This window comes from Pezoporus wallicus, unplaced genomic scaffold (assembly GCF_028554395.1).
Source record: "Pezoporus wallicus isolate ANWC-B61680 ecotype Strahan unplaced genomic scaffold, APGP_CSIRO_Pwel_v1 contig_7731, whole genome shotgun sequence".
Classification (NCBI taxonomy): Eukaryota; Metazoa; Chordata; class Aves; order Psittaciformes; family Psittacidae; genus Pezoporus; species Pezoporus wallicus.
Window position 1 is genome coordinate 157,896 of NW_026635361.1, and position 26,403 is coordinate 184,298.

General features: G+C 45.2%; 1 protein-coding gene across 10 annotated transcripts in view; it reads right to left on the reverse strand.

Moving 5' to 3' along the window:
* The window catches only part of MYO9A (myosin IXA), a 191,382-nt gene that overhangs the window by 41,609 nt on the left and 123,370 nt on the right, over positions 1–26,403 (reverse strand). For all 10 annotated transcript variants that reach the window (XM_057420638.1, XM_057420679.1, XM_057420688.1 and 7 more), the window contains 5 exons: positions 14,292–14,413; positions 12,956–13,097; positions 11,383–11,578; positions 7,152–7,271; positions 432–507 (listed from right to left, as the gene is read on the reverse strand). In XM_057420638.1, the coding sequence (XP_057276621.1) occupies positions 432–507; positions 7,152–7,271; positions 11,383–11,578; positions 12,956–13,097; positions 14,292–14,413 (656 nt within the window). The remainder of the gene's footprint in view (positions 1–431; positions 508–7,151; positions 7,272–11,382; positions 11,579–12,955; positions 13,098–14,291; positions 14,414–26,403) is intronic.

A 26,403-nucleotide genomic window follows, 5' to 3' on the forward strand; every position in this document is an offset into this window, starting at 1 on the left:
TTTGAAGCTGACATGCTGCTTCCCCTTCAAAACAAGCCAGCGTTTGACCAGGTACCATCTCAGCTTCTCAGGTCCTCCACACTCAGTGGCATCATAGTGCTTGCACGCAGTTCTGCATCCAAACACATCATTGGGCTTTTTGTGCCAGAAAACTCGTTAGACTTTGATTTCCTTGATATTGGCACATTCACTGATATTTTTTGCAAGCTTCTTTTCACCTTGTACGCCACACCACCTATAACTGCTGCCTTTTGATGCAGGAAAGCTGCTTTCCTTGCCTGCCACTTAGGTATGATCTCATAGCAGAGAAAGAATGAAGAGAAGACAAAATTAATAAGCTGAAAGAACTGTGAATATAGTTACATATGACAACAGACAGTGCTCTCCTATCCCAGATTTCCTTGTTGTGCCAATGTAAAAGCAAGACTTACCGCTGGGTCCTCTCGTTGATGGTGTTGACTCCCTGGAGGTCTGAGAGCGGTGTCCGTGGGCTCTTCCGAGCAATACCTAAACCAGCACATAAGAAAAGATGTTTCTAGCTGGCTCTTCACCCAGAGGCAATTAGCACAGCCATAGCTTAGCACTGATTACAGTGAGGAGGAGCATGTACATGTCATGGCACATGCTGGGTATACAAGGGTGCCAAAGATGCCGACATACCCATCACCTACTAAGTTTTACCTCTCTGCCACAGTCATCACGCTTATGAGTAACGCTGTTTGCTCAAGCCCGGTAATTCCCCTCCCACACCTGCACATAGTGTTAGGGACATGATGTCCCCGCTAGTAAGGAAACATGGTAAAGAAGTTGCTGTGATGGTGGTGACCAGCCAATCATGTCCTGTATGTCCAAAATATTCCCAAGCTCTCCGCTGTGCAAGGGACATCCCAGATGCTTGCATGGGCAAAACACCACAACATAAGTAGGGTGCCTGGAAAAATGGTCATTTATTCCTTGCATCCAGATAGAATTAAACCTGGCTAGGGATGTGAAAGATAACAGGAAGGGGTTCTGTAGTTACATTGCGAATAAAAGACAGACTAGGGACAACGTGGGCCCTAGGAGAACTGCCCTGGATTTGGAGAAGGCTGAGGTTCTGAATGACTTCTTTGCCTCTCTCTTCACTGGCAAATGCTCTGACCACACCACCCAAGTCTTGGAAGGCAGAAGCAGGGCCTGTGAGAATGAAGACCTTGGGCCCACTGTAGGAGAGGAACTGGTTTGAGACCATCTTAAGAACCTGAACATGCACAAGTCCATGGGACCTGATGAGATCCATCCAAGGGTCCTGAAGGAGCTGGTGAATGAAGATGCAAAGCTGCTGGCCATCATATTTGAGAAATCATGGCAGTCAGGTGAAGTTCCCAACGACTGGAAAAAGGAAAATATAACCCCCATTTTCAAGAAGGGGAAAATGGATGACCCGGGGAATTACAGAGCAGTCAGTCTCACCTCTGTGCCTGGCAAGATCTTGGAGCAGATTCTCCTGGAAGGCATGCTAAGGCACATGAAAATCAACAAGGTGCTTGGTGACAGCCAGCATGGCTTCACTGAGGGGAAATCCTGCCTGACCAACTTGGTGGCCTTCTATGATGGGGCTACAGAACTGATGGACAGGGGTAGAGAATTGATGTCATCTACCTGGACTTGTGCAAAGGGTTTGACACTGTCCCACACGACACCCTTGTCTCTGAACTGGAGAGACATCAATTTGATGGATGGACGACTCGGTGGATAAAGAACTGGCTGGATGGCTGCACACAAAGAGTTGTGGTCAACGGCTCAATGTCCGACTGGAGACCAGTAAGGAGTGGGGTCCCTCAGGGATCGGTGTTGGGACCGGTCTTGTTCAACATCTTCGTCGCTGCCATGGACAGTGGGATTGAGTGCGCCCTCAGCAAGTTTCCTGATGACCCCAAGCTGTGTGGTTCGGTCGATACGCTGGAGGGAAGGAATGCCATCCAGAGGGATCTTGACACGCTTGTGAGGTGGGCTGATGCCAACCTCATGGAGTTTAACCATGCCAAGTGCAAGGTCCTATACCTGGTTCGGAGCAATCCCAGGCACAGCTACAGGTTGGGCAGAGAAGAGATTCAGAGCAGCCCTGCAGAGAAGGACTTGGGGGTGTTGGTTGAGGAGAAAAAGAACATGAGCCGGCTTCAGTGTGTGCTCACAGCCCAGAAAGCAACCGTATCCTGGGCTGCACCAAAAGGAGCGTGACCAGCAGGTCGAAGGAGGTGATCCTGCCCCTCTGCTCTGCTCTCGTGAGACCTCACCTGGAGCATTGTGTGCAGTTCTGGTGTCCTCAATATAAAAAGGACATGGAACTGTTGGAACAAGTCCAGAGGAGGCCACGAGAATGATCAGGGGCTGGAGCACCTCCTGTATGAAGACAGGCTGAGGAAGTTGGGGCTGCTCAGCCTGGAGAAGAGAAGCTGCGTGGAGACCTCATAGCAGCCTTCCAGTATCTGAAGGGGGCCTTTAAGGATGCTGGAGAGGGACTCTTCATTAGGGACTGTAGTGATAGGACAAGGGGTAACGGGTTAAAACTTAAACAGGGGAAGTTTAGATTGGATGTAAGGAGAAAATTCTTTACTGTAAGGGTGTTGAGGAGCTGGAATGGGTTGCCCAAGGAAGTTGTGAGAGCTTTGGATAACAGGGTCTAGTGGTAGGTGCTCCTGCCCATGGCTGGGGGTTGGAACTCGATGATATTAAGGTCCTTTCCAACCCAAACCATTCTATGATTCTATGATTCTACGTCTTCTCTTCCTGAGGATATATGGACATGGACACAGATAGCAAGGAGTATACACTGCATGGGGAGGCTTTATTGCCTATTGAACCTATATCCTTTGATAGGTGTAGTTCTAGAGTAATTTCTATTTGATATAAAGCCACGGAATTTTCCATGCATGGTTACAGAAGCAGACATTTCAAGCTCTTATCTTCCCCAAAGTGGAAATGTTTTGTAACCAAGCATTTAGGAAGACAGAAGACAATTTCTGTAGACAACAAAATACTTTTCAAGTCACTAAACTACAGACATTTAGAGACTCGATAAGCTTGAATTTGACATGAAAATAGCCAAGCAATAGTCTACCTGTCTCAAAATTGCTGCTGTGAGACAGAAACATGGCAACATTCACCTGAACATGGGAACAATGTGTATTCCCTACCCCAAGCTGGATGCAGAGGACAAAAAGATTGCAAAACCTCTTCTCTAAAAAGAAAGTCTAAATTGTACTTTGCAGCAGAACAGGAAGAAGCAATAGCATCTCCCCTCCACATTTATCACTTCCTTATTTAATGTAGCCCAGATGTTGAGCTAAAAGGTGTCCTAAGATTCTTTTTATTCTGAAGATGAATGCAAAGCACATACACATTGATCTGAGCCAGTGCTGCTGATCTGCTGTTCCTCAGAGCCTGAAGGAGAAGATGGATTTCTACCAAACCTCAACAGGTGACATCCCTTTAATGGGACATCTGTTCTCCTTTACCTGTGGAGATAACACCTTGTCTTGAAGCCTGAACACTTGGCAGGAGATGCCTGGAAAAGCTGAAGGTTCACTTGGTTAAGTTGTCCAAATATCCTAGAAATCTGAGCAAAAGAAAATTGAGGAATGTGATGGCACAGGTCATCTTTGATCCTGCCTGTGCAGGACCAAACCGCTCCTGCTGAGAAGGTTTTGTAACCTCCAGCTCTGGAGGCTTTTGGAAAGCAAGCCAGGCAATCTACCTGAGTGCCTAGCTACACCTAGAGTTCAAAACTCTTTCTTTAATCCCTCTTTTTGCCATGAATGACATTTTTGTTCCATTTCTCATCCTCGGAGCGTTCTTTTACCTCTTTCAAGACTGGCATTTCTGTGCTCGGTTGTAAGGGGGGGTGAAATGAGAATAATCAGAAATCTGCTTAAAATACTGTGTTAGTATTTTTTGCGGCTGGTTTTACACTAAGAAAGCACCCAAAGTCTAACTATATCCATTTTGTTTTTACGTAGTATATATGCCTGGATACTTCCCCATTAAGGCACAGAAGGCTTCTCTAACCTAAAGAATTTCATCAGAATGGGATTTTACCAGTATTTCTAAGACTTTTTTAGAATGTGACCTTCTTTTTTGAGCAAACTCTGTCCTCCTTCACTTCTCTGCACTCCCCACAGAAGAAATCCCTGAAAGAAAAAGCCCAAAACACCATCTTAACCCAACAAGCCTGGCTGAAGCTATGAAGACAAGGTTGTAACAAAATATTACTGCATCTGCACCTTGCATTGCTTGGGAAAAGGGAACTTCTGGTTTAGGCTACCAAATAATAGCTGCAGTAAACCCACATCAGAATTCTGCCAGTTTAGCACCTTTAGTGACTTTCTGATTAATAAAAGTTATGGCCACAAGCTGGATTAAAGACTTCTCTACATTGGGCATCACTTGGCTCTTAAAACCAGCATGCATACATGTTGCAACCAAAGACATGTTGTTAGACTGATGTCACCTCTTTTCTGGGAAATAAAGTGAGGGGTTTTTTAGACATGAAAGGAAAAAAGGTGTTAGATTTAAGGTGGCAAGTCACACAAGGCTTTGGGAATTCTGTACAGTAAATACAGGCCATTGAATACTGTATATGAATACACTGCATGGATACTACTTGTTCTCTTGCCCAGCTTTGGTCTTGAACTCAGAGATGCCTAAACCCGGTACCTTCCTTTGGTGGAAGACCATCAATTAACTGATAGACCCAAAGACACCAGTGAAGCAGCTGAGATTGTACAGGAAGGGTGATCAGTTGGCTGCACAAGCTAAATAGCAAGTGATCAAGAGGGAATCTCAATATACTCATCAAATCAATTAGTTTTCTCTCTGTGCACAGCTAGAACTGTGACCAGGTCAAAGGAGGTGATCCTGCCCCTCTGCTCTGCTCTTGTGAGATCCCACTTGCAGCACTGTGTACAGTTCTGGTGTCCCCAGCATAAGAAGGACACGGAGCTGTTGGAGCAAGTCTAGAGGAGGCCACAAGGCTGCTCAGGGACTGGAGCACCTCCCGTATGAAGGCAGACTAAGAACACTGCAGCTGTTCAGCCTGGAGGGAGGAAGCTGCTTGGAGACCTCAGAGCACCTTTCAGTGTCTGAAGGGTGCTGGAAAGGGACTCTTCATAAGGGACTGTAGCGATAGGAGAAGGGGTGATGGGTTCAAACTGAGACAGGAAAATATAAGGATATATAAGGAAGAAGTTACTCCCTGTGAGGGTGCTGAGGGGCTGGCACAGGGTGCCCAGAGAAGCTGTGGCTGCCCCATCCCTGGCAGTGTTCAAGGGCAGGTTGGACACAGGGGCTTGGAGCAAGCTGCTCTAGTGGAAGGTGTCCCTGACCACGGCAGGGGTTGGAGCTGGATGATCTTAAGGCCCTTTCCAACCCAAACCATTCTATGATTCACACAATTCCAGATCTATTTGGTCCCTCTCTCAAGGATGCCATGGGTGTAACCTAAACTAACTTATAGGAAAAGCCAAGTCCCTGGGGCCAACCTCAGCACGCACATCCTCCTCGCCTGTGGGACCTGCAAACCCACTAAATTCAGGACCAAAAAAAGTACATGTTCCAAACCCATTTTAAGCCTTCCCAAGCCATGAAGCCTGGGGAAGCAGCTTGCAGGAGCACACCCTGCATGAAGATGTGAACGACTTCTGAAAGCAGAACATCAATTACTCTGGTAATTGTCTGGTCATTAGTAGCATCTATGGAATTGCTACTCTCAGGTCCATGTGTCTCCTACGAGAAACCAAAGTGTGTTGACAAGTGTATAGTAACTGAGGTTTTAAAACGTTAAGCTTAACACTGAGCTCAAGTCACTGCTTCAGCTTAAGTTGAAGCTGTTTCTGTGCATCTCTTGAGTTGTATGAATTGCTGAATTGCCTTCCCATGTAAGCAACAGCAAATGTAACATCCCCCAGAATTCCCATATGGCTCAGCTAGCTTACAAATTAAAATTGAACTGATTAATTAATTGCAATTAAAGTTACACCACCGGTAATTGTCTTTCTTTTCAGTACTTCTTTAGTAGCATCAATAAGGTCACTTAGTACAAAACCACTTAATAAATCCAGTGATGAGCTTGTCTTACTGCTTTATATCTCCTTATAGCAATAGTGGGAGCTTGTAGGAAAAAATAATGTAGTTTAAGTTAAGAATTTAAGTCTAAATTAAGAGTTAAAACACCTCTGCTCCCCCAGTGCTACATGCTGGAGAAAGCATGGAGATCTGATATAAGGTTTTTTGCATGAAAAGCATACTTTTGAAGACTTCACATGCAACTGCTGTACTTACTGTGCTCAGCTCTAGGGAAAAAACCTGGGTGTTTGGCATTTACACCTAAGTTGCACAATATTGAAGTTAACAACTGGGGCTGGGGATTTGTCCTTGTGCCCTTGCAGGCTGCATACAGCAGTGCTCTAATTCTGTAAGCTTTAATGTGCAACATAAAGGAAGAGAATAATGGCAGGAAAATGATATATCTAAAGATACAAGCACCAAATGTATATTTTATGTATATATAATACAGTAGTGCAGGCAAGAGTGTCCATGTTGTCATGCAGGATGAGTTTATTACATGACAGAGGAGTGAGGAGGAAGAAACGGAGACCAAGTGCATCGTAACTCAACCCATTCTGGAAAACAACATTGCCAAAGGCTTTAGTTTTAAGTAAAAGCCCTCAGAGACAGTATTTTCACAAGCTAAAGTTATTTTGGAAGTCCAATGAAATCTCAATGAAGTCAAATTGCAGCTGTATCAGCCACAGACTTGTGGTGATGTTCATTCCTACCGGACCCACGGAGCTTTGAGCTTGTTATCACCCGTGTGATAACAAAAATAAACCACTCCAAAAATACCCCTGGCATCAGCCTCCTGACTTAATGTCAGTGAATAAATGAGGAAACCACCAACACGGTGATATGCTATCTCAAGAGATTTGGGTTTGGACTTTATTTTCCTCTCCAAACTCTGCCTAATAATTTCCCAATAGGCTCAAAACTGTTATTTCTTGATGCTTGAAGGCTCCTTGGGTGGTGTTTTTCACCCTTTCTAGGCTGAATGCACCTGGTTTCCATTTCTTGTGTGAGTGTCGTATCAGAGGGAAGGGCAGGTGGTGGAGCCTTACTGTACTTCTCCTCCTTGCATCTCTGCAGGATCTCTAAGCTCCTCTGGTGAACTGGGTGATGGAGAAAGCTAAAACTATCCACACTTTTCAAAACCGCACATGGCACTGCATCATCATGCCCTTGGGAAGCAAAATGAAAACAAAACAGAAAATTGAGAGAGGAGAAAGACTATAATAAGCAGAAATCAGGAGAGGGTAAAGAACAAGCCCGAAGGACGCGAGAGCTTGAGGGTCATGTGTTTCTTGGTGCTTGACACAATTTAACCTCAGGTTCCTCTGGACACGGAGCCACGGCACAGGAGCAATGGGCTGGACCACATCCCAACCCTGCTTATAATCCTTTATAGGATCCAGAGTATAATCACTTTATAATCACTCTGAGATAATTCAGGCAAAACATAGATGATTTGATTAATTTTGGTTTTATTAACTGCTTTTCAAAATCTTTTCCATGCCTCTGTCAGGCGTTATCTGCAGTTCCCTGTCCGGATGCTCCTGGACACAGCCACCTCAAATTCCCATCTTGCACCCCAGTGCCCCACTTTGATCAGATATTGGTAATTAAAAGGCAAAAGAAATGGTTTGCATTGAATAAGGGTTCCATATTCCTCGAGGGCAGAGGATACAGGATCTGGAGTTACGTAGAATGGCTTTGAGGTCAAAAGTTGGAAGAAACCATCACTGTGTGGTCAAGAGGACTTTTCATGGCCCAGCTCTGACCATAGGGTGGAGGAGAGGTTACACGGGTGACAATGTGTGAATGGGCAGCACCTCTCCACCATCCTTTAAGTGGCCAAATCATGGGATACATAGCGCTCCCGTTGGGCCGTGATGAGGTCACCGAGGAGTTACCTTGTGTCAGCACTGAAGCATTTCATACCAACACATTTAATCATCAGAAAGGACTGCTCTGAACTTTCCAGAGGAACACTGTCAAGGGGCATCTTCCTCACATCAACACCACTTCACGCTGCTCACTTTGATCTCAAAGACCCATTTTTTGGTTGCTATCACATTTATTTGGCACATACAGGTTGGCTTTTTTTATTCTTTCAGTGTGTATGTGGGTTTTTGGTGTCAAGCTTCAGGACTAAACCTGCAGAAGTCAAAAGCATCATTCTTGAGAAGACATTATCACGTAGAGCAGCCACAATAGGCACTAACCCAAAGAGCATCCTTTGTTGGCTGAATGCAAAGGCAGAGCCCATTGAGGGAGGGCAAAGCCCCAGAACCACGAGCCCTTTGTCAGAGAGGATTTAGGTTCATGTCCAGCAAAAGCAAGATGAGAAAGCTGTGAGTCTCCACAGCCTGGTTTGAATGGCATCAGTTCTTCCAAGCCCTCTAAGGCCAGGTTGGACAGAGCCTTGGGGAAGCAACATGGTCTAGTGTGAGGCATCCCTGCACTTGGCAGTGGGTTGGAACTAGATGATCTTAAGGTCCTTTCCAACTCAAACACTTCTGTGATTCCATCAGTTTTCCCTAACAAAAAATTAGGTTTTTTTTTTTTTGTAATAAATTCATATTGATGACACAGCAAAAAATGTCAATTAGCCAAATTTCTTCCCTAAAAAGCTTGATAATGTTCCTTTAATTGAAGTTCACTAACGAAATCTAGTTCAAACGTGTAGTTCCCCTGATAAATTCAAATATAATAATAATAAAATCAAATAACTGAAGAAGTCCAACCTTCAGCTAACCGCAGCCTGCCATTTCCTCAGTGTTTCATCCAAGGAGGGCTGGCAGCACTGTTAAGACTTATCTCCTGGGCAGAAGAGAAAGGTACCCAACAAAATTCACAGTGGTACTGCTTTGCTGCTCTGCACCTCCAGGTTAACAAGGACAATCATCAGTCACTAAAAGCGGCACTACTGGGATATTAGGAGAACAAAAAAAGGAGAGTCCCCAAAGCAGGCAGGAAGGAATGCAGATTATCCCCACAGAAGCATCCGTAGCACTGGCTGCCACTGCTGGCATAGACAAGATAACCAAAAGGATGGTGCAAAAAGAGAGCAGAGCAAAATTTTGCAGAGCTGCTTATACATAAGCTGGAGATTTGTCATGAAAATCCCCGTTGAGTATTGCAAGCATGACTTGTGCAGGCCTTCAGACAGTGAAAAGCGAAGGAGACCCATTTGGGGTTAAGACAAAAGAGTGCAAAGAGCCTTAAATAAAACCAAAGCATGCTTCAGATATTTTCCTACTGATTCATTACACCTGCCTGGTGGATGGGAGCAGCAGCAGACAGGACCTCAGAAACCAAGAACCAAAGTCTATGAGAACATTAAGCATGCACCCTTGGCTGAACGTACATGTGTGAAGTTATTTTCTGCTAATCTACCATAACGTTATTGAAAGCCCCACATCTGTGGGCAGGAACACATTCAAATCAGGCTAAGTAAAGCCAGCAAGGTTTGGTAAAAATCCAAACTAGACCTAAACCACAGCCTGTCTTTGGTTGTCTATTGAGATGGGGTGATTTTAGTGATTCTTTATTAATTCATCATTACGGTGCCTCTCCAGAGAGGCCAGAGGCAGCTGAATGTGAATGGTCCCAGCTATGCCAGTAGGGCAAGTTTTCCCAATGGATAAGGTGGATAGTGCTGCCTCTATAATGGTGACTTTCTCATGACTTTTCCCAATTCATGCTGAAGATGCACATAGAAATTTGGAGTATAAATTACCTGAGGATTTTTGGGTAGCTTAAGACAAACCTTATTCAGCTTTCTAAGGCATTTTGTTCTTTTTTCTGGACTCCAAACCCAGCAGTTACAAAGCACAAAGCCATTTGAAAGCAGGCTAAAGAATCCCAGATAGATAAAAAAGCAGCACGACGTGCTAGAAAATGGTTAGAAATCCAGCCACTACTGTGTGTTGGTTAGTTTTGGTATGGAAAGAAACGGTGATGCAAGAATCGAGTCTCAGAATTGTCTGAAAACCTCCTGGACTCTATTATATACCTATATATTGGTATATAGATATAGATACAAGCAAGTTATTGCCACAAACTGAAGACTGAAAAGCAGAAAGCTAGCTAGTAGGAGACGAGCATGGCAGGCACAACCGATTGCCAGACACAGACAGCGAAGCAGGGCTTGAAATTAGCTCTTATTTTCCAAGACTGAACGTACTTTTACTATCTCCTTGAGCAGCCTGCTTCAGGTTCAGCCTGGGTTTAGTCCAAGACGAAAAGATGATGGTCAGAAAATGCAAACATGGAGTTTGGCACCCAGCTCGAGTGAAATTCCTCCCAGTGCCAACTATTTTGCCATCTACCTCTTGGTGGTATGCAACAGCACTGTCCATAAATGCTGCTGGATGTGCCATAGACCCAGGGTCATGAGAAACATCTTTGCTCTAACATCACACCTGGGAGGTTTAAAAGTCTCAAGAGCCAAAAGCTGATTTCTGCCTCCTGCTCTTTGGGATGCTGTTATTCACCCCAAACAAGAAAAATATTCTTTCCACTTGTATGGTTCCCATTCCTATGTCCCTTGTCTCAGGCTCCTTGGCTCTCCTTGATGCACACCTCTCCGACTGAAAACTTCATGGTGCAGCTCTGCACTTTGTTTTAACTCAGCTGACATTTTCCCTGCTGAGTCTCTAATTTCATCATAAATTTCAAGCCCTCTTGTGCCCAGAAATTAATAGTAATAGCTTGGACCCATCTTCCCCAAATTGGTTTATGCAGAGAAATGGTCTAAAAGCACAGCCAGGTATTGCCTGCCACAGCATGATGATGCACCATCACTTTCCTTTAATTTAATGCCCTTGTGCTCAGCACGAAGTGGTTCTGGATGACTGAGAAGCAATGAATTTTGCTAGACAAGAGACACGCTCTCTTGCAGCTTAAAGGGTGAACAGCTTGAAAAATTACAGAGAAAAGTTAGTGCCTTTTTTTGTTTCCAGTTCAAGAACTCCTAGAAAATATAACTTGGCCTTATTTGCTAAATAATTGTTATGTTTCTGTTTGAGTCATTCTGGATTTCCTACGCATGCACCCTACAGAAAGGAAAAGTTAAAGCAGCAAAGTGAAATTATTCCCTTACAATGTGTTCAAATCCAAATATACATTTCAATGGAGCTGTTGCACATCAAAAATCGACATCTTAATGACTTTTGGACAGATCAATCACTCCTACTAAGTGAGGCTACTAAAAATACCACGGTAATACTCTGGACCTAAGTTGCTGCTGAAAAGCAGGCGCTAGAATGAGGACACAGACACACGTACCAGTTTTCTTCTCCACGTATCGTTTTCCAGCCTCCCTAAAGGCAACCATGGCCCTGAAGAATGCCCGCAGGATGGCCCAGCGGAAGACAGCCACCGGGTCGATCCCGATCATCCCGCAGATGAAGGCGTTCTTGCTGCTCCTAAGAAGAGCTACAATGTCCGGGCGCATGTGATCTGTGTTCTTCTCACGGAAATCCTAGGGAAAGACATAAAGGAGGGGGGAAAAAGAGGAAAATAAACAATTATCTACAAGATAGAGCAGGTCAGATCTGGATGCCCCTGGGACTAGTGAATCTGCTTCTATCTCTTTTTCTGTCCCTGTATTAGGCACCTGGTTATGTCTAGAAAAGAAATGTTTTACCCCAAAGCACTCTGAAGCATCGTAAAGCTGATGCATATCCTGGGCTGCATCAAAAGAAGTGTGACCAGCAGGTCAAAGGAGGTGATCCTGCCCCTCTGCTCTCATGAGACCCCACTTGGAGCACTGTGTGCACAGTTTTGGTGTCTTCAATGTAAGAAGGACACGGAGCTGTTGGAGCAAGTCCAGAGGAGGCCACGAGGATGAGCAGGGGCTGGAGCACCTCCTGTATGAAGACAGGCTGAGAACATTGGGTCTGTTCAGCCTGGAGAAGAGAAGGTGCGTGGAGACCTCAGAGCAGCTTCCACTGTCTGAAGGGGGCCTATAGGGATGCTGGGGAGGGACTCTTCATCAGGGACTGTAGTGACAGGACAAGGGGAGATGGGCTCAAACTGAAACAGGGGATGTTCAGGTTAGATATAAGGCAGAAGCTCTTCCCTGTGAGGGTGGTGGGACACCTGCATGGGTTACTCAGAGAAGCTGTGGCTGCCCCATCCCTGGCAGTGTTTAAGCCCAGGTTGGCAGGGGCCTGTTGACATGGTCTAGTGTGAGGTGTTCCTGCCCGTGGCAAGGGGTTGGAACTGGATGGTCTTAAGGTCCCTTCCAACCCAAACCATTCTATGATTGTATGATTTTATTCTTAAGTTTGTCACATGCATTTACTGCATCAGAAACACAGTAACAGTTTTGCAGTTGTAAATCCTGAGGCTGTTTCTCATATAGGCTCAGCTGCCCACCAGAATTGCTTATGCTATTAAGTGGAATGAATATAAATAGGGCCAACTTTGAAATCATTTGAATGGCATTTCCAAAAGTCCCTGCAGCAGGGAGATGCTGAGCCCTATGGTTGTGTAGCCTGTGTTAAAGAATAATGAATGATGAAAACCATGGGATTTTCTACATCACCCAAGCCCAGAAAGGCTACTAAATACCCAATCTCAACCCATCACTGGGACATAATCAACCTCAGTGTGCATCCCTGAATTATTCCCCATAATGCCAACACACAGGGCTCACAGCATGGAGGAGAACAGGATGATACAACCCCCATCACCGTCTCATTTCAGCCAAGCTTTTTACCAAACACTTCTCTCCCAACCCTCATGTCTCTTCTCCAGCCAAGTCCTCTCCAAAGCTGCTCTGTGGAGCCTTTGGTGCTCTGCTTCCCCATCACAGTTAGGAGATTTACATGAAGACAACTGCTGGGGGACTGACCTTCACTCCATACTTCACTTTGCCAGCGTAGTGTCTGATGATGAAAGCTGGCTCCATGACTGCTGGAAATTCAATGTAGGAGTTCCCTTCATGCTGACGTTTAAACTTGTCCAGCAGTGTCTGGTTTGTGGCTTGAGGAAAACTGAGTGGAAAGAATTCAAAAGAAGACAACCATAAACCCAATGAAAAAGCTTTTACACTTCTTTCCTGACCACAGATGGGAAAAGAGAGAGATTCTGAGGTCCCACTTCCATGCCTGCAGAAGCAAGCACTATTCTGCATGCTGTCATGGGGTTATATACAAACACAGGGTATATCTGGTGCCTGGAGAACTCTAAGCTGACTTAGTAATGATCTGAAGTCAGTTCTGAAAGCACAAATAGGTGCATGTTGTGGTATACACCATCATATGCCCACTGCATAGACATTATCGAGGGTAGCTGCATTTATCTGGGACCCCAAGTTTCTCTCATTGGTTTTGAGGCCTGGACTGCTCTGGTATCTATGGGGTACTTGCACATCTAGGAAATATTGAGTTTACAAGTCTCACTTCAGTGTCAAGGGTTACTTGACTATCTTGCCAGAGCGAGGAGGAACAGGGTGCCCAGAGAAGCTGTGGCTGCCCCATCCCTGGCAGTGTTCAAGGCCAGGTTGGACACAGGGGCTTGGAGCAAGCTGCTCTAGTGGAAGGTGTCCCTGCCCGTGGCAGGGGTTGGAGCTGGAGGATCTTTAAGGTCCCTTCAATCCAACCCAAACCAGGCTGGGATTCTACAATCTGCTAACTTCTACCAAGACAAGCTGGATGGATTATCACCAAGGATGCAAATCTGAGCTGCACCCTTGATGTCCATGAAACCCCGTGGAAGCACAGCCCCTATGTGTAAGTGCCCTTAGTTCTCTATGGCTTAATTTTTAAAACTAAATTGATCAACCAACCTCGTATCTCAACAACAGCACCCCCGCAACCTGCCTTAACTCATGCACTGGGATTTTCCCTTAACTCAGCTCAACTTCAAGCACCTTCATGTTATTATACCACAAGAGACAGGGAGACAAAAGAGGAGAGAAGCAAAGGAGACCTTTTCCCTTCCTTTTAACAGAAGACATTCTTGAAACACAGTTTTAGTTCTTATATTCAAGGCTCTTTTTGCTCTGTTTGCTGATTTGCCACTGTTTGCTTTACCACCTTGGAAACAAAACTAGAGACAGAAGATAAATCAGCCTAGCAAGCTAAGAGAATCTTTCTGGGAAGAATCACAATAGGGAAAACTTGAGGATAAACACTTTTTAAGTGAAAAAAACCCCAATAATCGGCAAACCCAAGTTTCCTACTTACTTGCTTTCTTCATCCAGCAGATGGAGCAGGCCCGTCGGCTTCTTACTGATCAGGTTGATGCAACTGGAGTTGTCTATGTAGTCAATGTTGTGCCAGCTAATTCCTTCTGCTCTATATTCCTCCTAAAAAACCCCACAGATATAATAAGGATATCGGGTGCAAGAAAAAAAAATATAAAACCTGGTGAAATTGAAAGGGTTTTCTGGAAACTGATGCACCATTTACCAAAATGAACATTTGTTCTGTTAATGTGCCACTGAGATTTTATTTGATGCAGCAGAACATTATAAAGAACAACAGGAACAACCTAAACACAGCATTTAACAATTTCAGGTGCAGCAGACTTGCTCAGATACAGGTCAGCTGTCTGGCACACACTGTCTTCTGAGGATGCAAGACGTGCCATGCACCATTGATTCTTGCTTTCCTTTTCCTCGACTGCCTTTAAAGCATAGTACAGTGTGTTTGCATCAAGTAGGAGTATTTATTTCCTAGAAGAAAATGGTGTATAGAACATGTTCATTTAATTACAGAGGAAAACCAATTTAACTCCCTTTCTTGCTTCACTGCACTCAGCTCTGTACCTCACAACATTAATGGCTGGTATCATAAGGGCTATGAAGAGACCTCGAGCTAGCAGAAATCACTGCTCCAAGACCAGCGGAGCCACAGCATTCTACAGTAAAAGTGAGGATCTGCCCCAGATTCATGCTGAGTAAAAAGGAATTATTTATCTTTATTACCCTGGGCTGCACCCCCAGAGCATGAGCAGCAGCTCAGGGAGGGGATCCTGCCCCTCTGCTGTGCTCTGGGGAGACCCCCCCTGCAGCCCTGATCCAGCTCTGGGGCAGCAGCACAAGAGGGACGTGGAGCTGTTGGAGCGAGGCCAGAGGAGGCCATGGAGATGCTGCGAGGGCTGGAGCAGCTCTGCTCTGGAGCCAGGCTGAGAGAGCTGGGCTGGGGCAGCCTGGAGAAGAGAAGGCTCCTGAAGGGGAGACCTGAGAGCAGCTCCAGTGCCTGAAGGGGCTGCAGGAAACCTGGAGAGGGGCTTGGGACAAGGGATGTAGGGACAGGCCAAGGGGAATGGCTTTAACCTGCCCGAGGGGAGACTGAGATGAGCTCTTAGGCAGAAGCTCTTCCCTGTGAGGGTGCTGAGGCGCTGGCACAGGGTGCCCAGAGAAGCTGTGGCTGCCCCATCCCTGGCAGTGTTCAAGGGCAGGTTGGACACAGGGGCTTGGAGCAAGCTGCTCTAGTGGAAGGGGTCCCTTGCTCTTTTATAAAGGTCGTTTCTTCTGAGATAGATTTGCAATTGGATTACTTTGAGAAGTTGCCTGCAGGGATTATTGTGAGGCATCTGGAAGAAAGCAGAGTTCAGAAATCGTATTTTTTATCATATGTTTTAAAGGCTTGTGACTCACTCTACAAACAGCAACACTGGAAGGGCACCTTACTCCATGTACTGGCAAATGTCCAACCAATCCAAGCCACATTTTTACTTCTCTAGTGTAAGACATTTTGATGCAGAAGTGAAGAAAAACAGTAAAATATCCTGAGAACTGCACTAATATGATGCACCTTCATAACAATCCCATTCATCTTTATTGCTGCTTCTGCTTTCAGTTTCAATATGAGCAAAGAACTTTTAAAACATATATTTTTCAAACTCTCATCCAAAATTAACATGAACTCCACACACATTATTTTGGGAATTAAAAGACCTGAAGTGCTTTGAGACATCTCAAAAGGAAATTTTGGCTAAAACCCTCCAAGGTCTTTAATTCAGTATTTGGGACGTCACGTACCTTTACACCAGTGTATTCTCTGTAGGCACAGGACTTTTTAATGGTTTTTAAGGTTCCAAACATAAACCACCCCATTGGAAGAAAACAAAATAATCCTGAAAATAAGGAATAACTCCCCATGATGAATTTTAGTTTTTATTTTTATATTTTTTTACTTTTTTTCTTTGGCTCCTGCCGAGCAACCAGGACCCAGCAGGGATGTAGGATGATGATTCACAAGCCCCTGCTGAACTATAGGCATTTCAAATTCATACAGTTAAGACTCATTGCATTTTTAGTGCAAGTCAGGAAAAAAGCTCCTCTCCAGCAATCAGCCAACTGGAGAAGACTGCGTATTTCTTTAGCAAGCACGAGCTTCTCCTGAGTGATTTAGAAGACAGCTGGTGATGCATGCAGTGGTAATGGGAGTCAGCATCATTCATCAACATCTGCTCCTGACAGCCGCTTCAGCGGATGCAGGGTCCATTAGTCCCAGTTTTGCCTGCTCAGGTCTGGTCTTGAGCACCCAGAGAGCAATAAACTTGCTGCATTGGTAAAGACAAGCCTTATTGTAGCTGTGATGGTGCATGTTACTTGCCTTACCTATTAAGTATCATGACTCTTTCTTGAGCTACTTGCATGGGGGCTTTATGTTTCTTCCCCTCCAAACTCACCAATTTGTAAGGGTTTTAAGTCTGCATACATCTAAGCTGGTCACACACCATCACTCTGCTCCGGAAGCCCCCTAGACATGCAGAGCTCCACACGGGACGGTGAGCAGCTGCACAGTGAACATTGCTGTGAAATTCTGACCTCACCAAAAACTTCTACTGCTTCTCAGATCAGAGGAAAAGAACTGAACAGCAATGCCAGCTGCTGGGGTTTTCTTTAAATACACCCCAGTACACGACCATACAAGACCTGAGTTCAAGATCTCTACTTCTTGAGGCTCGGTTGAAGATGTCCTTGCTCACTGCAGAGGGCTTGGACCAGATGACCTCTGTGGGTCCCTTCCAACCCAAACTATGCTAGGATTTTCAGCTCTGCTCCAGACAGTGCATGACCTAAGGCCAGTCAGCAATGTAAGTCCTGGCCTCGGTTTCTTCAGCTGCGGGATTTTGGCTACTTTTCCCTCCTATGCTTGTTTTCCTCTGGGCTGGGTCAGAAACTCTCACTCCCAGGCAGCGGGGTTGTTCCCTACATCTGTTTGTCCACTGCTCCCTCCCTTCCATCCCCAATGCAGCCTCTTGTTGTGTTGGCCAAATACAATGAGGGATTGAAGTCCTCAGCTAATAACCTTTTCCACAATAACTCACATACAGGCTCTCCTTCCAACACAGGCACGTTGTAGCAGCAGGAACTATTCCAGATCAATTGCTCCAAAGATGAAATGGAAAAAAATATTCCCCTTATTTCTTTTTTCCTAGCATTTTTCCAGTTATTGGTTTGTTTCCCTGCAGAATCGCAGCCCAGGAGAAATACTTACAGCTTTGAGATTGAGGAATAGGATTCCCTAGGTGTTTGTTGGTCTGCAGAACACAGTGCAAGTTGTCCATATAAAGGCAGAAGCTCTGCAGTAAAATCATTGCTGTCCAAATGTTTATGTTAAAAAACTCAAGTTCCAGTTTTAATCTTCTATATTCATCTTCCAATGACTGTCTTTCTGCAGAATTTAGCTACTTAAAAGCTACTTCCAAAATATTCCCTCACTTCTGAGCACGACGATCAAGTCTCTGCCATCCTTCATGAATCAAGGCTCCTTGCAGAGCACTCGAATATTAAGGAATTAGATCCAAACAACATCAGGTTTTCATTTAAGAAACAGTCAAGATGAAGACAATACAAAACACTTCCAGACCATTCAAACAAACAAAAAAAGCCACAAACTGAAGGTTAATTAAAAAAACAGTTTAAATTTATACCTTAATGTAGAACTAAATTATGTTTAGGGGAAAATCCAAATGTCCTATTCCTAAAAGACCATCTTTACATCAAGAACCAAACCATTGACATTACCACTATCTGCAAAAGTTTCTAGTGCAGTGAAGTCCAGAGAGTTCTATTTCTGGCATCCTTACTCCCAACAAGAATGTATGGATTTAGTCCTCCCATCCCTGGATAGCTGAAACGTGCTCTGCTGGAAGGTGGAGCGATACAAGCTCACTGGAGAGGAGAGCACTGAGCTCCCAAACTTGGCAGAAGGAATTGAACAAAGACCCCAAAATGAAGATGTTCAGACTTTTTTAGAGTCCGGCAGCTTCATATTTTCCTGTCATTATTGGGTGAGATGCTACTGATTGCTCCCCAGGTGACCTGTAGAGCCACCATGAGCAGATTAACGCTTCCCAAATCCTGCTGCCGACCATGATGATGTTGGCAGCATGTTAACCTTGGCCCTGCAAGTCACCGAAGGGGCTCATCCCACCAGCATGAGTATAATCACCCCTCAAAGGCCATAACCCAGATCACAGCAGGGTTGTGCTCTTGGGGCTGCTTCAACACGCTCACTGCAACAGCCAGGTCAGCAAAGTTGTGTCATGGGTCTTTCTGACTGGGCTGAAGTCCGGGAGAGAAGGGAGTGAGTGACTTCACCTCGTGTCTCTTTAGCAGACAAAAAGCCCATATATGTGTATAGATACACATCTACTGGTGAGGCTGCACCTCAAATCCTGTCTTCAGTTCTGACCCTCGATACAGGAGAGACCTTGAGGTGCTGGAGCGGGGCCAGAGAAGGGCGATGGAGCTGGAGCAGGGCTTGGAGCACAAGTGTGATGGGGAAGGGCTGAGGGACCTGGGGGGTTCAGATGGAGAAGAGAAGGCTCAGGGGGGACCTGATGGCTCCCTACAACTGCCTGAGAGGAGGATGGAGCCAGGAGGGGCTGGGCTCTGCTCCCAAGGAACAAGGGATGGGACAACAGGAAACAGCCTCAAGCTGCACCAGGGCAGGTTTAGATGGAGCTGAGGAACAATTCCTTCCCCAGAGGGTGCTCAGGCATTGGAACAGGCTGCCCAGGGCAGGGCTGCAGTCACCGTCCCTGCAAGTGTTCACACAGCGTGGAGACGAGGCCTCAGTGCCATGGGTTAGGGGTGGCCTTGGCAGGGCTGGGAATGGTTGGATTGGATGAGCTTAAAGGGCTTTTCCAGCCTGGCTGATTCCATGATTCTATACATGTACTTTATTATTGCATTCAACATTTAGAAAGATGTGCTAAGCAGTGAGGTGGCCTATCCGAAAGGCCAGTATTTGTCTGAGATTTTCTTGTTCATAAGGGATGCTTTTTAGAACTTAAAACACTCGGGCTGATCTGGATAAAACCTAATTTGTGATGTTCAAACACCAAAAAAGGAAGATACAAAAAGCCCATCCAGACATTAAAACGTGTATCCTCAGAATACAAGCATAAGTCTTTACTAAATATCACACAGCATTATCTGAGACATACCAGCATGTTAAACTTGGGCTACCAAATTAACAGAATGTGGCAGAATAGCCAACATTTTTATGAAACGAAAGGAACTCTGGGAAGGAGATAGCTAAGCACTGCTAAAGAGAAACCCTGCCCGCCTGCAGCTAACCCCAGAGAACAAACACTGCTCATGTGCCACAGAAAAATGAATTTAAGATTAAAATCCATTTGCTCAGCATCAGGAAAACTTCCCAGCTGGGACACAAGGCTTGATGGAAACACTGCTTCTAGGAAAAGAAAACATCTGTAATTTTATAGACGAACGTGTAAAGAATCCCAGCCTGGTTTGGGCTGAAGGGACCTTAAAGCTCATCCAGCTCCAACCCCAGCCACAGGCAGGGACACCTTCCACTAGAGCAGCTTGCTCCAAGCCCCTGTGTCCAACCTGGCCTTGAGCACTGCCAGGGATGGGGCAGCCACAGCTTCTCTGGGCACCCTGTGCCAGCGCCTCAGCACCCTCACAGGGAAGAGCTTCTGCCTAAGAGCTCAGCTCAGTCTCCCCTCGGGCAGGTTCAAGCCATTGCCCTTGGCCTGGCCCTGCAGGCCCTTGTCCAAAGCCCCTCTCTGGGTTTCTTGTACAAGAAACAAGTTCCATTATCTTTACAGGAGCGTTGGATCAGTTCCGTTATCAGCACTTGATTTTGTGCTGCACCAAACAGAAATACCCTCTAATCCACAGCAGAATTAAAGGTTTATGTATCTTGAGTGGGAGAAAATACGCCTGAGCCCAACAGCATCTGGGAAGAGCTCTACACATCCACACATGCTCTATTATGAATTCTTCCATATCCAGCTGTGGCCAACAATAAGTCAAACCAAATGCTAAAAAACAGGATTAAAGGAGAAAGCATTAAATACGATTTTTAAGCTCACACTTATCTACAGTATTGGCTCTCTGGGGGCTGTTGCTCCCCCAGATCATATGGTAAAGTGAAGAGGTGTTGGAGGGACTGATCAGAGCCTTGAAAAATAGAAGAGAAGAGGAGCATGGAAACCCAGAGAAGAAATGAAAGAGGAGAGACGTGATCAAAACACAAAATAAAAATCATAGTAAGTCTTAAAGCCCATCTGTCTCAAAGCACAAAACTGAGGGATTAGTAAATGCAGATTGAAAAGCAGTGAAGAAATCAGGCCTGAGTACAAAGGATGTGAGTTTTTCTAAGATAGATGAGATTTGTTGCCCTGGGATGGAATATGAAAAGTACAAAATATGCCACGGTTTCAAGAGGCCTGGAGTGTGTCGGGAATTCCTTCACACAGCCTGAAAGCCAAGAGCCACACCAATATCTCAGCATTTCAGTGCCCAGGAGGCAGATGTAGGGTTACAGAGGGAGACTGCCCTGACAATTGGGAAGCAGGCCCAGAAAACATTTAAAACCCAAAGACACTGATGATGCTCCCAGCTCTTTCCTGGGGATGATGAAAGTTGATGGCAAAGAGAGGGGTGAAACATAGTATAGAACCATGGAATCATAGAATAGTTAGGGTTGGAAAGGACCTTAAGATCATCAAGTTCCACCCCCCCTGCCATGGGTAGGGACACCTCACACTACACCATATCACCCAAGGCTCTGTCCAGCCTGGCCTTGAACACTGCCAGGGATGGAGCATTCACAACCTCCCTGGGCAACCCATTCCAGTGCCTCACCACCCTAACAGTAAAGAATTTCCTCCTTATATCCAATCTAAGCTTCCCCTGTTTAAGTTTTAACCCCTTACCCCTTGTCCTGTCACTACAGTCCCTAATGAAGAGTCCCTCTCCAGCATCCCTATAGGCCCCCTTCAGATGCTGGAAGGCTGCTATGAGGGCAGGGTATGCAGTGTTGTTTCAGCTTTTATCAAGTCCAATTAGGAAATTAAAGCAAATTAAGTAGAAAATGTAAACCAAAATGGTTGCTTTATTTGCATGGAACAATGTGCAAGGGGAATACGGCATTTCCCCCCCAAAGCATGGCAATGCCTGCTTCAGGAATGCTCAAATAAATTGCAAGAGAAGAGGAAAACCCCATCAGCTCATTCACCTCCTCCCAGACAGCACTAGATAAGCCCCAGGAGATTATCTGCCTGAGGCTTTCACTATCAAAGCACAGGAAAAACCTTCTTTACACAATGAAAAATCCCCAAATAAAGTGGGAAATCAACTGAAGCACCCATTTTTTCCAGTGTAGCTGTATGTGGGAATGCTTCCCATCGTGTTCCTATCACACAAACTCATGTAATCCAGGGCCATACGCTCCAATGTGATCGACAGGCAGATACTTTTGGATGCCTAAATGTATATATTTTGCCTAAAACCTCACAACTAAACAGCAGGGTGTGAAATTCCTCACTTCTTGACTCTAACACTGTCTGCTTCAGCTTCTGGCAACATTTGCAAAGTGAGAAACTCGGCATTAAGCTTCCTTCCACGTCTCTCCAGCCCAAACCGACTTGTGCAGCTTCAAATAACCTCCAAATATACTTAAAAAACTATTACAAGTCAATCTGACAGCCACAGCAATATAAACCTTTGCAAATACAAGCTTAGAGCCACTCATCTCAAGCATACAAATTGTTTCTGTCTTCATTGCTTACCCAGTAACAAGGAAACATCAACCTTGCAATGCATCAGGACAAAGAGATACGAATAATGCCTCAAAAAGCTCAAAACCAAAGCAGTATTCTGCAAACTCTATTGAAAACCTCCCAGGAAAGAACATAATATTTAATGCTGTAAAAGTTACATTAAAATAGGTCATTTTTTTATAATCAACTAAAGGAGCTAAACCTTATAAAACCTCCTTTCTGGATATGTCTGTATAAGTATGTATGTATCCTAAAATCCATTTTAGGGAGCCTGAGAAAGCTTTTCCAAGGCTGGAAATGGCAGCAAGGCGTGGGGGAATCTCCATCCAGGAGAGATCTGCCCAGCATCCAAGAATTAATCCATCCCACGGAGCATTACTTGCTTGCTCAGCAAAGGCAGGCATCTTCAGCCAGTCCCAGCAGAATAATCCCACTACAATTTGAGAATTAAAGTGTGCTTGGAATGAGAAATCCTTAAAATGGGAAAACCTTATTATTAGAGAGTTCCTGACTGAACAAGCCCAATGTCTGCTTTGGTGCCGGCGCTTCTGCACTGCAGACGGCACGGATGCCTCAAGTTCCCGACACCCCTCCAGAAGGGGATGGCAGCGCTTTCATTTATGGACAAGGATTTTTATGTCTGATCTCAATTTAAGCAGAAAAGGAATTTATACACACAGCCACATACATAAAAATATAAAGGTAGCATACATTGTTTTCATCATTTGCCCACAGGCACAGTGTATATAAATACGTATCCACAGGCTCCATAAATACACCACCTATAAACAGGTTTATAAGCTGCTCTATTTAAACCATAACGCCTGGCACTGCAGGGGTTCTGATAAACAGCCTTGCCTTGCATTTCTTCTGCTGCCCACTGTAAGCTGCTAACCACTTCCGGAGGGCTGGCAGAAGGCTTTGAAGCAGAGGTGCTTCTTGAGATGGAGAAGGTCTTCTCCTTTGAGGTGACTCAACTGCTCCTCAGCAACTGGCAAGTGAATTTGCTTTTGCTTTGAGGCTGAATCTCCCCAGGGAAGTGGTGGACCCCACAACATTGGACACTCTTTAAGATTCAGCTGGGACATCCAGTATAGGTCATGCTTTGCTTAGAAAGGTTGGACCAGATGATCCTTGAGGCCCTTTCCAACCTGGGATTCTGTGATCCTCCCATCCCCTGTATGTATGAAGCCTGAGACTTTAATTTATTGCAATTTGGACTGTCCATCATAGAATCATAGAATAGTTAGGGTTGGAAAGGACCTTAAGATCATCCAGTTCCAACCCCCTGCCATGGGCAGGGACACCTCACACTAAACCATGTCACCCAAGGCTCTGTCCCAGCTGGCCTTGAACACCACCAGGGATGGAGCATCAAAGAAAGTGTTTTGAAATAGTAGGTTCAGTCCAGTGCTTCTTGTATGTGGCTGTATATGCTCCATCCATCTCCGAGCTCAAAGAGCTCCCTATGCTTCAGTGGCAGTGGTGGGTTTGTCATAAATCACATTTTGCTCTCAAAATCGGGCAATTTGTTTTGCATGACAAAACACATGTTGCCATGGTCCCATCCGTCTTCCCAAGCTGCTCTTACAACAGCCAGGAGAAGCGAGAGCCTGAAGATGCTGCATGATCTGCTGGCAGATTCGCTTCTTGCCACTGAAATTAAAAAAGGAGAAGAAATAAAGGGCCTAGGAAAAGAGCTGTGGTCAGAATGGACGATCCAGTTCTGTCTCAGTATGACTTCTTTCTGGATTGGTTGAACGATTTTACAGGGTTTTTGAGGTTTCCTACTCATCTTCTTCCAACCCAACCCAGTCTGTGACTCTGTGATTCTGTATTATATAGTTATTATATATTGTGACTCTTCATCATCTGGAGAACTCCAGGAACAAGGGGGTGGTAAATGAAGCCCCCCTGCACCCAGCCCAGAAGTGGAAGGATCCAAGCCAATGCTTTGGGGGACTGATGATGACAAGAGCCGTGTTTCATTTCAATCCTGGAATTTGAAAGCTTTCTATCCTAAAGATAATTCTTAACTCTAAGCATCCTTTCTCCCCTCTCCCCCCCCCAAATGTGAGTTATGTATGATGGTGTATTGCCAAATCATAACTCAACAACTTGTGCACCTTGTTATTATGAATGTTCATATTTTATTTTCTCTAAACGCCATGAAAAGTGGCTGGGGACAGAGGAGCACGGCCTGAGAAACCCTCCAAGATGCCTGAAAGCATCGAAGGCATCACGGTCATTTCCCAGACTGAATAAACAACCTATCACCAATTTCTATGACAAATCAATGCTTTTCTGTAATCAATCCACTGCCACAGCGATGAACAGGTTGTTTTAATGTTCAGGATTTAGTCTGGACCCTCAGATTTCTCCACCTACTGCACAGGACCAGTAAAACCTATAGCTCTCCCTAAATATTTACTGAGCTTTCAATGCTGAACAACTATTTTGTATGGACGAGTTATCTTTATGGAATTAAGTTTAGCTGAGCAGGCCAAGCTTTGCTGGCTGGGACACCAACTCACCAGGGACCCCACCAGAAAACAGACTCTGCTCAATACCTCGCCTCAAGCCAGTCGATCACATTCCAAATATTTTTTTCAGTCTCAACCTCAGTTATTCATCATTTTTTAAAAACAAAAGGATGTCCTCGAAATTGAGGTTTGGCAGGTAAAGAACAGACAGAAAATGGGGTAGTAAAGAACTTAAACAGCAATGCCTGTGGGATGGAAATCTACAGGATGAATCACAGAATCACAGAATGGTTTTAGTTGGAAAGGACTTCAAGATCATCCAGTTCCAACCCTTCTGCCATGGGCAGGGACACCTTCCACTAGACCATGTTGACCAAGGCTCTGTCTGACCTGTCCTTAAACACTGTCAGGGATGGGGCAGCCACAGCTTCTCTGGGCACCCTGTGCCAGCGCCTCAGCACCCTCACAGGGAAGAGCTTCTTTATATCTAACCTGCACTTCCCCTGTTTCAGTTTGAACCCATCTCCCCTTGTCCTATCACCACAGTCCCTGATGAAGAGTCCCTCTCCAGCATCCTTGCAGCCCCCTTCAGACACTGAAAGCTGCTCTGAGGTCTCCACGCAGCTTCTCTTCTCCAGACTGAACAGCCCCAGTGTTCTCAGCCTGTCTCCATCCGGGAGGTGCTCCAGCCCCCTTATGAATTAATAACTTCTCAACTTCTGCAAACCATCAGCTGAAACAGGGAAAGGTGAATGAGGGCAACAGAAAAGTGGAGCATCGAGTGAGCCTCAGCAGGGATGGGGCAAGATCAGTGAAGTCTAAGGTAACAGTTTGCAGAATGGGATATATTGAGAAATAAAACCTTTTATTCCTGGCCTTCAAACTGCCAAAGATCCAGAAACTTGGGGAACTCCTATCATGGGTATGATGTTACTGGTGATCTCCAAACTACATCTTCACCTGGGTGTTATTTGAAGGACACCTGGAGGTCAGGACAGCTCTGGTCTTATCTGCTTGAGGAGGCCACCTAAGGACAGGGGGATGGATCAGCCACCAGGGAACAGAGAACCACTGCTGCAGTGTGATGCTCTGATAGCACCTAAGCGTCCAAGAGCTATGGGGTCATCTCGCCTGAAGTCATCAGCCCAAGGAGGGATGAAATCATGCTGTCTGCAAAGCTAAACATGTCTGCATTCTGTGTGGAGCCTGGTGAAGGACACTGTCCTCCCACCACATGGAGCAAGCACTGAATCAGGCAGCACCTGCAGCCACTAACTACAGCCCCTTATCCAACCTCCACCCCACAAACCTGTGAGGTACACAGGGAGGAGAAAGCCACCCTTACTATGTGATGGGGCAGGCTGCAAGCTGTTTCCTGCAATAGCAATCTTTCTAGATTAAGAGTTATTATCAGTCCCAAACCAAGATTTGCCTATACAGATAGGCCAAGATTTATAAGCCTGGGCTTTACAGCCTGGTTAAGGCTTGTCTTTCTTGTACTATTCCATCATCTGCTATCATGAACCACCACTAAATCTTCCTTCGCAATCCAGGATAGCTGATTTAAAAAGAAAGTTGTAAAAGAACATCAATAATTCTCTTTATCCAAGGCAGAACTCTCACATTTGCCATTTTTTCCTTTTCCTCCTATTTTACTACAAACAGCAGGCAGAGAGACATCATCCTTATTTTCATGGTTGGCTCAAAGAGAGGAGGTTGCTATTGCAAAGACCTTTGCATGCTCTTGGTGCACAACATGGCAGCAGCTGTATTTATAAGAGGCATCAGGCTGAAGCCAGGCTCCTGAGGATGCCTT